This window comes from Belonocnema kinseyi, chromosome 2 (assembly GCF_010883055.1).
Source record: "Belonocnema kinseyi isolate 2016_QV_RU_SX_M_011 chromosome 2, B_treatae_v1, whole genome shotgun sequence".
Classification (NCBI taxonomy): domain Eukaryota; kingdom Metazoa; phylum Arthropoda; class Insecta; order Hymenoptera; family Cynipidae; genus Belonocnema; species Belonocnema kinseyi.
In genome coordinates this window covers 113861342-113875882 of record NC_046658.1, presented here as the reverse complement: position 1 = coordinate 113875882, position 14541 = coordinate 113861342, and the positions used below count along the sequence as shown (strand labels likewise).

At 27.8% G+C, this 14541-nt stretch overlaps 1 protein-coding gene across 1 annotated transcript in view; it reads right to left on the bottom strand.

The window, feature by feature from the left end:
• The window catches only part of LOC117167450 (sortilin-related receptor-like), a 64716-nt gene extending 54197 nt beyond the window's left edge, over positions 1–10519 (bottom strand). Inside the window, exon 1 of the mRNA XM_033352406.1 lies at positions 10253–10519. Within this exon, the coding sequence (XP_033208297.1) occupies positions 10253–10519 (267 nt within the window). The remainder of the gene's footprint in view (positions 1–10252) is intronic.
• Between the last annotated feature and the right edge of the window lie 4022 nt (positions 10520–14541).

The window sequence follows — 14541 nt, the reverse complement described above, 5'->3', positions numbered from 1 at the left end:
GTGCTTCTAACTTTTTTCTATAATAATATTGTTTTTAAAAATAAATAAATTCAGTATCACCGGTAAAATAAATAAATTAAAGACATAGTAATTTTGAAGTAAAATAAAGACAGTTACAATAAGAACTTGAAATGTTTTTTATATATTTGCAAGAACTGAATTATTAAAACCTAAAGTTACATAGTATGTTGATATCTTGCTAAGAAATTTTCGAATTTTGTAACTAGATATTCTTAAAGCATCTATTGGAACAAAGGGATTCAAAATTTTTAAATGGGATTTTAAAGCAATATATAGAAAGATATCCCAAACAAAGTCATCCTGTGTAAGCATATTACAAAAAAAGAAGACTTAAAAGAAAAAAGTATGTTTCAAAAAACTCCCCCAATTCTAAACATTAGTCTTACTATTTATAACACAGAAACATTAACCGGAGAACATTTTTTTGAAATAAATCTTGCCTAAATGAACCGAAACTGCACCTGATGTTATTATTTCTAATGAATATTGACTCAGACGACCCTTTTCCTTCCGACCCAAATCCTGAACTGGTATGGAGAGGAAAACGACTTTGTATTTATTTTGTAGCAACAAAAATGTTTCAATTTTTTACAACTTGTTGCCCATTTATGAATGTTATACATTTTTTATTTTATTTCTAAAAATATTATTCCATTTAACATTATAAAAATGAAAAGAATTGAATAATTTTTATTTCAATTTAAATTTTTACATTTCTGAACAAATTTGTGTTATATTCCAATTTAAAAGAAGATTTTAATATTTTTTTAAATTTAAAAATTGTCAACGCAATTTATTTTTAAATGAATCAATTTAGATTCTTCTTAAAGTTGAATTTTCAGAATTCAGAACGATTTTTTAATTATATAATTTTCTGACCTAATGGCATTTTGCTCAAAGTGTAAATGTCAAGTTTGATTCCTTTCACAATTCAAACCTTGTCTGTTAGAACTGAATTGGATTTGTAATAATTTAAAATTTTTTTAAATGATGGATACAAAATTAATATTTCACTAAAACTTAGACTATAAAAAACGCGTAAGGGCATTTCAACTATCAATAACGTGGCGAATGGACACATTTTTATGAAAAGTTGCTACCATCAAGTAGGAAAATTAAAACTTCTTACAAATATCTTTAGAAAGGTATGTAATAAAGTTTAACACATACAGCGTTAATTTTGTGGTGATTATTTTAAGAATTCAGAGTACACATATACTCTGAAATGTATTTTTTGAATGCCTCGCATTTTGCGCATGAATTTGATTCCAAGGCTGTCTACTCAACTTTTGGATTACTCTACTCATTTTTATGACAGTAAAAGCCCAGGGGTTAATGCTGACATTTCAAGAATGTTAACTCTGTCATTTTTTTCAGCTTAAGTTTCTTTTAATGCTGTTATGTATATGAAACGCACATCTATTTTTGTTTTATACTTGTTTAAAAATTAAAAAATTCATAAGAAGGGTAGTAAAATACTCACAAAAGTACGTTATTAAAATAAATATATTTTAAGGTTTCTGTCTTATGCTCATAGTATTAAATAAAATTTTTAAGAAATTCTATCAGCATAATTCATACAAAAACCGAAAGTGTAATTATAAAGTGCAATGAAAAATTAGGCAATGAAATTTTATTTGGAGTAGTCTTTTTTGATCGCACTATAAAGGCGAATCTTTATATTAGCTACTGACTTTAACAGTAGTGAAGTGAATCATACTTCCTTTGTTTTAACTTGAATGTGTAGGCATGTCTGTATTTAGACACAATAATGTGTCATTTGAGAATACCTATATATAGTTACTCCAGCAGGATGACTAATTTTCATATGATATAACTTATTGCTGATAAAGTAATAATACACTTGCTGAATCGTGTGAAGGTTCTAAGAAATTTATCTTGAAGAAGTAATTAACTCTTCCATGTTTAGTTATCTATTATAATTGAACTGCCGGAAAAAAACAGCAAAAAAAGTGGTATAAGAGCTATTAAATTAGTCAATTACTATCTGCAATCTTCACTGATTATAAATAAAGGAAAATTCAATCAATGTCGAGATGATACATAGTTACTTGAATTTTGGGTGCAGATCAATTTTCAAAGAAAAGAATCAACAATGTTTTTTACATGCTAATTTCAATTGTAGTATTGTAGGTAAATTTAAATTATAAAATAAGCAGTTGTTGATCCAAAACTTAGATTAGCAAACCCATAACATTATGTTTTACCTTGGGAAAATATTTAGATAAGATTACATAGTCTCTATTCATGAACTAGCAGTAAATGCACGTACGCGAAGCGCGCTTTCGAGTTTCTGTTTTTTTGTTATTAAAATAAAAATATAAAAAATTTAAGAATCCATTAGTGGTCAAATTTTTAAATATAAATACAATATACTCAGTATTTTAATTCAAACGAATGCTGATTTCTTTTATTTTTAATCCTTGAATCTATGAAAGGTCGAAGCTGCACTCAGAAAAATATTGAATCAAGCAAATTATTCCTTTGATATAGCGCCAAACAAATGTTTCTTTAATTCAAACATTTTTTAGCGTAGAAAAACTAATAAGTTTAAACAAGATTTGAAACAATAATTAACAATTTCAAATCGATAGCGTTTTCAATTAAAAAACAAATATATTGAACGTTATTAAATTAAAAATGCTCCAAATTAGACAATTTTGAATGAGGTAAAACTGTAAAAAGAGACATTTCGAATAAAGCGAAAGGGTATTAAACTTGTATCATTTCTGAATAAATGCGTTTACACTTGAATAATTCGAAATTTGATGTGTGTGAAATTGAAAAATTAAATTAAATTGACAAATTTAATCATTTAAAATTCAAAGGAATTGAAATTGTATTATTTTAAATTAAAAGCGTTTAAAATTGAAACCTTTTACTTTAAATAATTATTAATTGCAAAGGATTAAAATTTTATAATTTCAAACCCAAATTGAATGTTTCAAAGTTCTAAAATTTCAAACTTCTAGAATTTCAAATTGTTATTACATAAAAAATGATTCTTAAACATTAGTATTGAATAGAAATTTGTTTTAAGATCAGGAAATAAATTCACCGTCGTTTTAAATATTCAAAATATAAAAAAAACTTCAAATTGTAAACATTTTAGAGTGAATTATTCTATAAAACGTTTAAAATAAAAATTAAATGGGAAACCATTAAAAATGAAAAAATATCTACTACGGAACATTGACAATTAAACGAATCCGAACTACATTTAAAGCTGACAAAATGTTTAGTCATCAAGAAATCTGATATTAAAACTTTCTTATACTCAAACTCTTTAAAATATCAATTATTTCAAGTAAATTTAAATCGTCTTCGGTGACCACGTGACCAAACTAGTCCCCAGTTATCAACTTTTTTTTGGTGTTCACTGTGTCCACACGGATTGAGATATCGTGTTTAAACTTTGACAGATAAAATAAAAAGCACTAAAGAACGTTTGTATACATTAATATATTGGTAATTTTAAAGAAAGTTTCTTTATAAATTGATGAATAGGATATTACCATTCGAGTTATAGCACTTTGCAGATCATTTTTGGTTTGATGCATTTTAGATTTTTTGATTCGCTCATATTGAGCACTGACACCAATTTTATACTAAATCGACTAAACCTTGAAAAAAATTAATATAAGTAATCAAATTTTCACATTCGTTGCAAATCAATAAATAATTATCTGCACACACGTAACCTATCATTCTTTTTTGGGCATTTTTAGCGATTTCTAGCGGAGAAAAAAAGAAACTTTGAACGTTGATAAAGTCGAGATCAAGTGACTGCGTTCATGAAATTTTTGTGTAAAATGATTTTCATTTTTTTGGTCCTAAAAATAAAAGATAAATTTTAAATTGGAAACAGAGCAACACCAGCCACGTGCTAAAATTTACTCGTCGCAGTTTTCCAACCAACTTCCATAATTCTTGACGTCGAATCGATCAGCTGACAAGTATTGTTGACAGTGAACCAACTAGCGGGGCTCAGCGTCGGACTCGCATTGTCTTTCTCCCCCGGGCAAAATTTTATTTTCATTCTTAGAATTGTTTCACACCAGCACAAAAAATCCACAAGAATATATAGCCATTAGAACATTTTAATTATTTTCTGAAAATGCACATTTCTCAATATGGGACTTGCACGGATTTTCGAGTAGCACATTCTAAGATGTTCCTCGATTATTTTAATCGAGGCATCTACTTTATAGACGTTAAAAGTTTATTTCCTATTCCTGTAGTATTTTACTAGAAAACTTTCTTCGTAATTATAAACAGTTTGATGTATACAAACGTTCCTTAGTACTTTCTGTATAACTTCCTAAATCCTGAACACGATATCTCAATCCGTGTGGACGTAGTGAGGACCAAAAAAATTAAAATCATTTCATTCTCTACACAAAAATTACATGAACGAACTTAATCACGTAATCTCGACTTTATCGACGTTCAAAGTTTTTTTTCTCCCCTAGAAATCGCTAAAAATGCTCCAGAAATAATGATAGATTACGTGTGCGCAGATGCTAAATTTTTTATTTGCAACGAATGTGCAAATTTTATTGCTTCTATTGATTTTTTTATGGTTTAGACGATTTAATCCGAAATTTGTGTCAACGCTCAATATACGCGAATCAAAAAATCTGAAATGCATCAAACCAAACATTATCTGCAAAGTGCTATAACTCGAATGGTAATATCCCATTTCATCAATTTATAAATAAACTTTCTTTAAAATGATAAGCATATTGATGTATACAAACGTCCTTTAGTGCCTTTTATTTAATCCGTCAAATTTTAAACACGATATCTCATTCCGTGTGGACACAGTGAACACCAAAAAAATGTTCATAACCGGAGACTAGTTTGGTCACGTGGTCACCGAAGAGCATGCCCTTAAAATTAAAAAATTTCAAACGGTAAATTATACTTTTCAAATTTCTACCATTTCAATTTTAATTACAAAATTAAAACTTGTAAAAGGGAACAATGTAAAATGTAGCGCTCAACACAGACATTCAGAACTCTAAAATCGCTTAATTTCGAATTATTATTCATTCATAAAATTTTTGAATAAAATATTTTTCAATTAAAATTTAAATTAAATTTTAGTACAAATATCCAGATATTTCGGTACTTGCAGAAACTTCCTTTCGGATATTACCAGGAAAATTAAGGAAAAAAGAATAGAAAAAAAGATTGCTATACATGCTTTCAGTGTTTAAATTTGCACAATTTTAACCCTTTTAATCCAAAATTGCTTTTTTAAAGTGAAGTTAGGAAGGTCAAATATTTTGGAGCATTTACAAATAAGTAATTATTCCATTTTCGATGCCTTGTTATAAAATCTTCTTATTTTAAGGGCTTGAGTTTGCGAAATTATTGCTTTAATTTTTCATTGTTTTTTAACTTTTTCTGGAGGAATTTATTTCAAAATTGTTTATTACAAACCCATTAAACTAAAAATGTGCAACTCTCAATTATTTCAATTAGATCTGGAGAAAGTGAATGAATGAATTGGAAGATTATTATTATATCCAAATCCACCCCTTTTATTAAAAGGCTTGCATTAATGAAACAGTAATTTTCAGTGTCAATTGCTGTATGTTTCTTGTTTTTCAATGCTTTGTCTAAAAATGCAAGAAATTTCGCAGAGGAATTTTTATACAAGAGAAGGTCGGTCTGATGACACTGCCATATTTTATCAGTTGGTTATCACAGCTGCTTTACCTCCAAACCGACGGCGTTTATTTTTTTCGTGTCAGTATACATTCCTGCCACTTACATGTAAATGCGATAATAACTCATAGACAATACAAACATAATTAACTTATATATTTTTTATGTTAAAAGGACGAAAAAAATTGATAACATGTTTTACTGTTATCAGAAAGTGAACTAATTTTGAGAACGTTCCAGATGCTCCGCGAGTGTAAAATACGTTTACCGCTCAGATATGGTGATTTTTATATAGAAACTCAAGTGACGACTTATATTTCTTTGAACTGCTTTCAGTACTTTAATCGTACTTGCTGGTGGTATTTTTGCTACTTTTGCAAAGGTTAATGTTCCCAGCATTATTTCAGTTAAAGAAAAGTAACAAATATTTTATAAAATAAAATTTTTATTGTATATTTATTTCAGAAAATATCTCTACATGTATTTAAAAAGTCAAAAAAACATTTAATTTAATCAGCTTTACGAATAAATTATAAGTGAGTCGGTTTTTCTTACTCTTTTCTGAAATTTACATCATAAGCAATTAAAATAAAATTATCTTAATAAGACGACTACCTGGCTTCCGTTGACAGAAGTGAAAACTTTGCATATACCATTTCAGCTTACTATGTATCAATCCTCTGAGCAATCGAGGATGTTGCAAATAAGACAAGATATGTTACGATTTTCGTAGACTTTATCTCACATCAACGTATAAAAATGGAAAATTTATAATAATATACGTATGCCAAATTTATGTCGTAATGAAAATATTTATTTATCACAGACTGAAGTGATAAATATTAATCGAAACTACGTTGTCGGAATTCTCTATAAAATGAGCCAGGATGAAGTCATTTTTAAAGAAGATACTGCAAAGCAGTGCAAATTTCACAGGTTTTTAAAAATTTTAATAAAATCTAAAATATCAAACAATTTTGAATGTACTTGGAATCATTTTAAAGGTAAAATTCTAGAAAAAAATCCCACAAACTTAGCACCATTATTGTGAATAATTTTGTTGCATAATGCAAAATGTTTAAAGCTACAAAAAATAAGTAAAAAAAATGTTTATATTTTTCTTTCTGGAAGACATATTTTTGCGAATTATATGAACTAATTAATCATAAGGTATCAATGAAATTTACTTAAAATATAGTCATTCGAGGTTTACTATTATTTTTCTAAAGATTAGATGTCTTCTAATTTTTCCAACTTTTTTGTATCAAATTTTTAAAATCTTTTATTTTATTAGACTTTAAATTAATTTTTTTAAACATTGAAATGGGCTATATTGTTGCATTTTTTTTTTAATTAACAAAATACATTCTACCTGGCTTCTTTCATACAGAATTTTGATAATTTTCTACCTATTTAAGAGAAAAAAATGTATCTCTCATATAATTTACATTAAATATACGATACATTAAAAAATCACATTTTCCTCTTTCTGATTCTCCACTAAATAATAAAAAAAAATGATCAAGTAGGAAAGAAGTAGATTTTGCGTTAGAAGAAAAAAAATACCCGAATTTTTCTCAATAAATATTTGTCATAAAGAAAATTTTTTCGCTTCATCTAAAGCTAAATAAGTATTAATTGTTATCATAACGTAATTTTTACAATAAATTCACCATTGTTATAAATTCGACTATTATATATTATAAGAAAGGAGAACTTCAGTCATGAAAGGCCTTTTTGAATTGTATGATGGTCCGAATTAAGAGATTAAACATTAAAGGGATGTGCCGCAGTAGAAATAGGGGCCTCGTTCACAGAGATCAAGAGGGAACTTCCCCTCTTCTTTCAAATTACGTAGTTTCCGACAAGATTCTATATTTGATTTCACTCAACAACTGCATACACATGTTTTACCATTTTTTAGTTATAACAGAATCTATAATCTGAATAATTATTTAATTTTTATAACAAATTCTCAAAAAATAACCACAAATAATACATAAGCATTTAAAAAACTCAAAAATCTTAGATTTTGATAAGAACGGAGGAATTATTCAATTTTGCTTACTCAGTAAATTCCTGAATTTAAATTATATTTCCTGATCACAACGCCTGTTAATATTATTTAAATTTATTCGTCAGATGTTTAAGTTGTGAATCATCACAAGATTGTTTAAAAAAAAGTCTTAACATTTGTTTTATTACAAATGAACATCTTTCTTTAGCAGAAAAAACGGTCTGTAAAATATAAATCAACACTTTAAGATAAAACAAACGTCGACTCTCAAGCGGAAGTGTTGCCTAATTGATGCTACAAAAGTTTAATCAGAAAAAGTTATCCATTTTGGAGGAGGCTCGGCTGCGGAATGCGATAAAAAATGTAATTCTTCTGTTTAAATGAAAAATAAAAACTTACTCCCGAGATATAGAGTTTTTGATTAATCGTGCAAGAATTTTGAAGTTACAACTTCACAGGTTTTTAAAAAGGGTTTTGGACAACGATTTAGAATCGAGTTTTCAATTTTTCACAAAAATAACAACTTTCGTCCCATATTTGGGAATATTTTTTTGAACAAAAGATAATAATTTCAAAAAATATCAATACCAAAGAGAAGAAAAAATAATAATTATTATGCTAGAATTTTAACTAAAATTCTTTTTAATTACTAAATATTTAAAAAAAAAAAATTAGAATCCGAACAAATCTTTTTATCAGAATGTGTATTTGATTTTTTAAGAATTATTTATACAGTAATCTACCCTTCATTTATACCTATTCAAGAACTTATTTAGGGCAATTGCCAAAAAGATGACCATTTCAGACGATAAGATTTTCGAAAACAATTTTTTTTTCGAAGAGCCATATATATTTTTTAAATTAAGATTTGTCCAAGAGAGTATGCAAATATAAGAGGTCAAGCAATGTATTTCTGATGCGACTATGAAAAAAAAAATATTTTTAAATTGAGCAACAATTACCATTTTCACGATTTTTTCTTCAATGTTTCAAAACATCCCCTCATTTTATATTATGATTAATAAATATGAAACGTTACCGGACATTGAATAACAAATTTTTTTATTCAAAAGTGTTCATTATTAACATTTAAATGGACTCAACGTTGATAAATCAATTCTAACATCTTCTTAAGTTTAAAATTGAATATTTTAGTCCGCATTATGAATAGCTAAAATAATAGTCATCGTGTTTTAACCTAAAATAGCAATACCAAATAAAAAACTTATGGGGAAGACTTGGAAGTGTTTTATAAAATCCTATCTCTAAAATAATGAACTTTACTCTTGATTTTCATCTGTTTTAACTAAATATAAGTCATATATATGAATTTCAAATATTTAAAAATGGCGTTAATATTATTTATCAATTTTTCATTTTAAATTTGCAGTTTGGGAAAGGTACGTGCGACAATATTTTGCGTACTTTTTTATTTATAATCACTAAACGAAGTCATCTAAAATTTTGAAACTTTATTAAAGTGTGCTTTGGCATAAGTACTTTACTGAGATAATTTTAGAATAGTTATTGTTTAAAGTAAAAGTAAAAAAATGAGCGAGACAGTGGTCAAGTTTCTGGAAAACACATTTTAACTTCTTTGTCTTTTACTTATTTTTGTATTTCCTTTGTTTACAATTTTTTTTTTTTTTTGAATAATTAAACGTTATCTTTCAAGGAAAATATAAAAAAACACTGCTGAGGAAATAGTAATGTGGCGATTTTAATCATTTGAATTTAAATTATATTTCCTCTATATAATGGATTTTATTATTGTTTATCTTTTTACAAAAGCAACCCCATACTGATCACATTGTAAGATTTTAGTATGAATCTATAAATAAATCAACACAATACCGGTTGTTATTAATCAGCAATGCTCATCTTTATCAGAGTTAAAGAACATTTCCATTGCAGAATGACAAAGAGATTATAAAAATAAAAACGAGCTGATAATATTGTACCTACAGCCAAGAAAGTTTATAACGTCTTTGTTTGTAATGCTTTTTTTGTTGCTTCTTTGTTAACGAAAATGCAAAAATAGTTAACAAAACGTTATTATTCAGAATTTTTTTTGGAGCATATCTTAAGAAAATTTAATTACGTGTAGAAATAAATTACGAGCACTGTCCGTACTTGGAAAAAAGGACCTATATAGGCGGTTAGTGACCTCAACACGGCAATAACAAACGGGTATGTCACGACGCAGCTTCCGTCAAATTGACTTGATTTATACGCGCACGGAGCTCAATACGATAATTACTCCAATCCCCATTCTCGTTTGCACCGCATTGAGCTTTGCAAATGCAAATACTTTGTCCTAATATCAACGGTGACCGAATTAATTTCAACTGTAAGAACGATTACTGAGGAAAATAATTGGCAAAAACATTTGAGTAGGATAAAAATACAACTAGTATTCCGGTGGAATAGTGCGATTGGTGAAAGTTCTAGACGTGCAGACGCACTGTTCGATAACCTCGGATGAAACTTTAATCAATAACATGATAAGATGCTCACCTTAGCGACGATTTTTGATTCGTTCGACGTAGTAGCATCCGTAGCATCCCTACGTTTTCTCGTAAATGACGTTTCATCGTCATCGTTAATTTCATCATTTCTCTCGATAATAACCGATTTTTTAATTCGTGTATTTTCAGTGTCCTCAGAAATATGTAAGGATGTCGCTTTATCACCAAACCTTTCACCACAATTGCAATTTATTAAAAGAAATAGGTAAAAAATAAAGGAGAAGCAACAAACAGCCGATGTTACCCGGTCGGCCATTTTGTCCAGACTGATTTCTTTATATTTCTTTATTCAGCAAAAGTGCAGCAAAACAGAGACACGCGACTCGAGAAATCTATCTGCGCAGCCTATTGGCGCAGAAATCGCGGCGAATTTCGAGGCGGGAAATTCTGAATTGTTAAAAAACAACAGTAATTATTAAAAATGTGTTATCAGTTTAGTAGACTAAAGTTTTAATTTATTCTTGGAAATTTAATTTAATGGTTGATCGCAAATAATTTTACTCAAATTTCATATTAACAAATTCCAATATTAACGAGGCATTCAAACTTTTGGGAGACAAGCAGCCTCTGGTGGCAATTTGCTAATTCACATTGACGGACTAAGTTTTAAGGGGACCCGGTACTGAATTCTGAAACAATGTAATTTTCTTGGCAAAACAAAAGCATATTATTCTTATTTTTTCCAAAATTAATCTATAAAAATCAAAGTAGCTTGCATCTAATTATTATTGCAATATACTGTTACGAAATGTAATCTTAAGACACATTTTTTAAATGTTAAATTATTTAAATATCAACATAAGAATAAATAATACAAACATATTGAAAGAAATAATGTAAAAGGTATACGTTTTATATACGTTTTCTCTATAGTGAAACTAGATAGGCACGATTTATATATAAAAGTACATAAAAATAGGAATAAATCTACCCAAACAAAGATATATTTGACGCAAATAAACTGTTACAGTAAAAATCCATGAGTTCCAATTTGATATATCTTTAAAATCTCTTAAAATTAAATGAAAATCCATACGATAGAACTTCTAGGAATCTCTTGGAATTCCTTGACACACTTGAAAATATTTTAAAGTATCATTAAAATCTTTTAAATCTTCTCAAATCTGTCAAAATCCATTTAATTTGGCAAAATTACCCAAAATCTTTAAACTAATTGGAAGTCCTACAAATAGGAATTTTTGAAATCTATAGAAATCCTTTTAAATAAAATTTAATTTATTCCGCGTAAAGTGTAAATCATTTGAAATTCCTTGAAGATAATTCAAATTACACCTATTCAATCATGTTTCCTATAAAACACAGTTTAAATTCCTCAAAATCTTTGTAGTATCACTAGTATCCCTTGAAATCTTTGGCAAATTAAGGCCATGTAATGGGTGGGCCACGTGACCAGATTCCTACCTTACCGCCACTTTTTTATTTCCCAACTTTATATCACACGAAACTCCACATCTAGTTGGAAATTTGGGATACTAAACAAGAAGCACTAAGAATGGTGGGTCTGGTCCTAAATTTGTATAATTCGGAAAAAAGTTTTTTGTTGTAAACAATTTTTTTTGTTGCAATTTTTCATAATTATTCAAATTTAGGACCAGACCCACCTTTCTTAGTGCTTCTTATTTATTATCCCAAATTTTTAAGTCGATGTGGCGCCCAGGAAAAAAGAATCCATTGAAAAGACGACTCTGTGAATTGCGTACCTGTCATTGGCAGATTCAGAAAGTTAAAACAGAATCCGTTTGCGACTACGTGAATCGGTTATTTTCTCAAGCAGCTTCGAATATGCCATGTACTGCAATGATCATTTCAAGCAGCCATATTTCACACGATTTTTTAAATTTATAAATTATCGAAAGATTAAAAGAAATCATGCGCAGTTCTACTAGATACTTTTTGCTATTTCCAGTGACAAATACGCAATTAAAAAGCCTTCAAACCCCATTCAAAGTGAGGTTAAGGTAGGCATCCTTTAAAATCCCTTGAAATATGTGGAAAAAGTAGAAATCCATTTGAAAAAGAATAAATTATTTAAAAGACCTAGAATATAAATAAATTAATTTGATAAAATCTTTAAATATATACATGTAAAATTCCTTTATTTTATTTGCCTAATTTCACAAGAAATCCTTTGAAATCTTTGGAAATCCTAAAACATTCTTTGAAATCTCTTGACATTTTTCATGTCAATGAAAATTCTTTAGAATCCCTTGAAATGCCTTGAAATCTTTGGACAAAGGTAAAAATCTAAAATCATTAAAAAACGTAAAAATCTACTAAAATTCCTTGAAATGTTTCGAAATTCCTTAAAATTCGTAGACATATTTTTAATCTCTTGAAATCCAGTATAATGTAGTAAAATTCGTAGAAATATCTTTAAATCCAATAACATTCTTTTAAACGCTTTAACATCTGAGGAAATCTCTCGAACTTTGCTTCAATCCTTTTGAATCCCTTAAAAACTCCTGTGATGTTTGGAAATCTTTAAAATTTCGTGAAATTGTTATGTATTCTGAAGATATCACTTAAAATGCATGGAAGTTCTCTGGCATTAAAATTAAATTAAACGTTTGAATCCTTCTAAATGTTTGGAATTCGTTAATCTTCTGAAATTCCTCGAAATACCTCAAAATCCCTTGAAATCGCTAATAATATCTTCAAATTTAATTTATTAAAACAAATTCACTAGAAATATCTTTAAATCTTGGGCAATCCTACAAAAATCTTTGAAATGCCTTGAAATGTTTGAAATCTCTTGAAATTTTTTGGTATCCTTTTAAATCCCTGGGTATATTTGAAAGAATTTAAATTCCTCTATACTCCCTTAAAATGTTTCGCAATTCCTTGAAATCCTTGGAAATATTTTTGAATTGCAATGTTTTTAAACATATTTTTAACTGATTTATAATGTTTTTAAAGAATTTCTTGAAATTCCTTAAAATTTGTCGAAATTCTACATTAAATAAATCATTCGTTTGTACTTTCTTTATTTTTTACATCAACCCTTTCACTATTTTAACATTATTTATTTCTATATTAATTTTTCTATAATGATTATCTATAATGATTTTTCTAGAATAGCGAAACAATTATAACAAATTAGTTGTAGGAAAATAATAATTCTAGACCTGTAATGAATTTTCTATAATGTTTGTGTTTTTACCTCTTTTATTGAAACTGTAACTGTTTTGGTGACATTTTTTGTCGTTCTTGGTTGATAACTAGTTTTCGTAACTAACAATATAAATACTACACTTTCGATTGTGAATTGATATCTTCTAGTTGAAAATTCATGTATTTTGTTAAAAATTCGACTTTTTTGTTCGAAAATTAATCTTCTCATAATTGGTTCCCTCCTCCCAATGGTGTAAAATATTATTAATAATAAGTTAGATAACGACCATTTATTTGCTTATTTAATCAAATAAAAAATTAAATAAAAATTAAAATAAATAAAATTAAAAAATTAATTCATCGTATATATACTTAAAGGATAATAAATAAAAACAATCATAAGGTGAATGTTGAAACCTTAAACCATACTTACTTAATCTCTCTTTTCATTAACTACACCCTCTATTTTGTTCCTATCAATTTTATTGATCCAAACAGTTTTTCTTTTGCGAACCATCGCCTTATTAACATATTATTTAGGTACTTATAAGCGAAGAAGCAACGTTCGTGTAACGTGGATTCTGAAAGAAAGGGTATTACAATATACAAAAAACCGCATCTTACGTTGAACTTTTTGATTCACATTATTTCTTGTTCCACGTCATGATTATAGAGTGTAAACCTGTAAATTTTTATGACAATATAGTTCAGCGCTTATAAAACTGCATAATCCTGAAAATGGGGTTGATGCATGATTTTCAGATAATATATTTTTCAAATACTGCATCAAATTCTAAAATTATAGTATATTAAAAATTTTTTAGAATACTTCACTAATGAGAAAAAAAAAGTATCTAAAATCCTATTTAAACAACTTTGTGACTTGGAAACGTCACATCCTACAAAAAGCTGAACTAATCAGGAATCAGGATCATGGTATGCAGTGGCTTCATTGATTAATGAAGTATCCAAGAGAGCTGGCAAAAAAATGTATAACCATCCACATGTCGACTTTTGGCACATTCGCACTGCCAGTTTAAAAATTCCAATTTTATAGAAATTCTAAGCATTTCTTTCTGATGTCTTCTTCATACTTTTTAAACGCGCTATAAATATTAGACGTGAAAATAGATTATCTTACTCTAA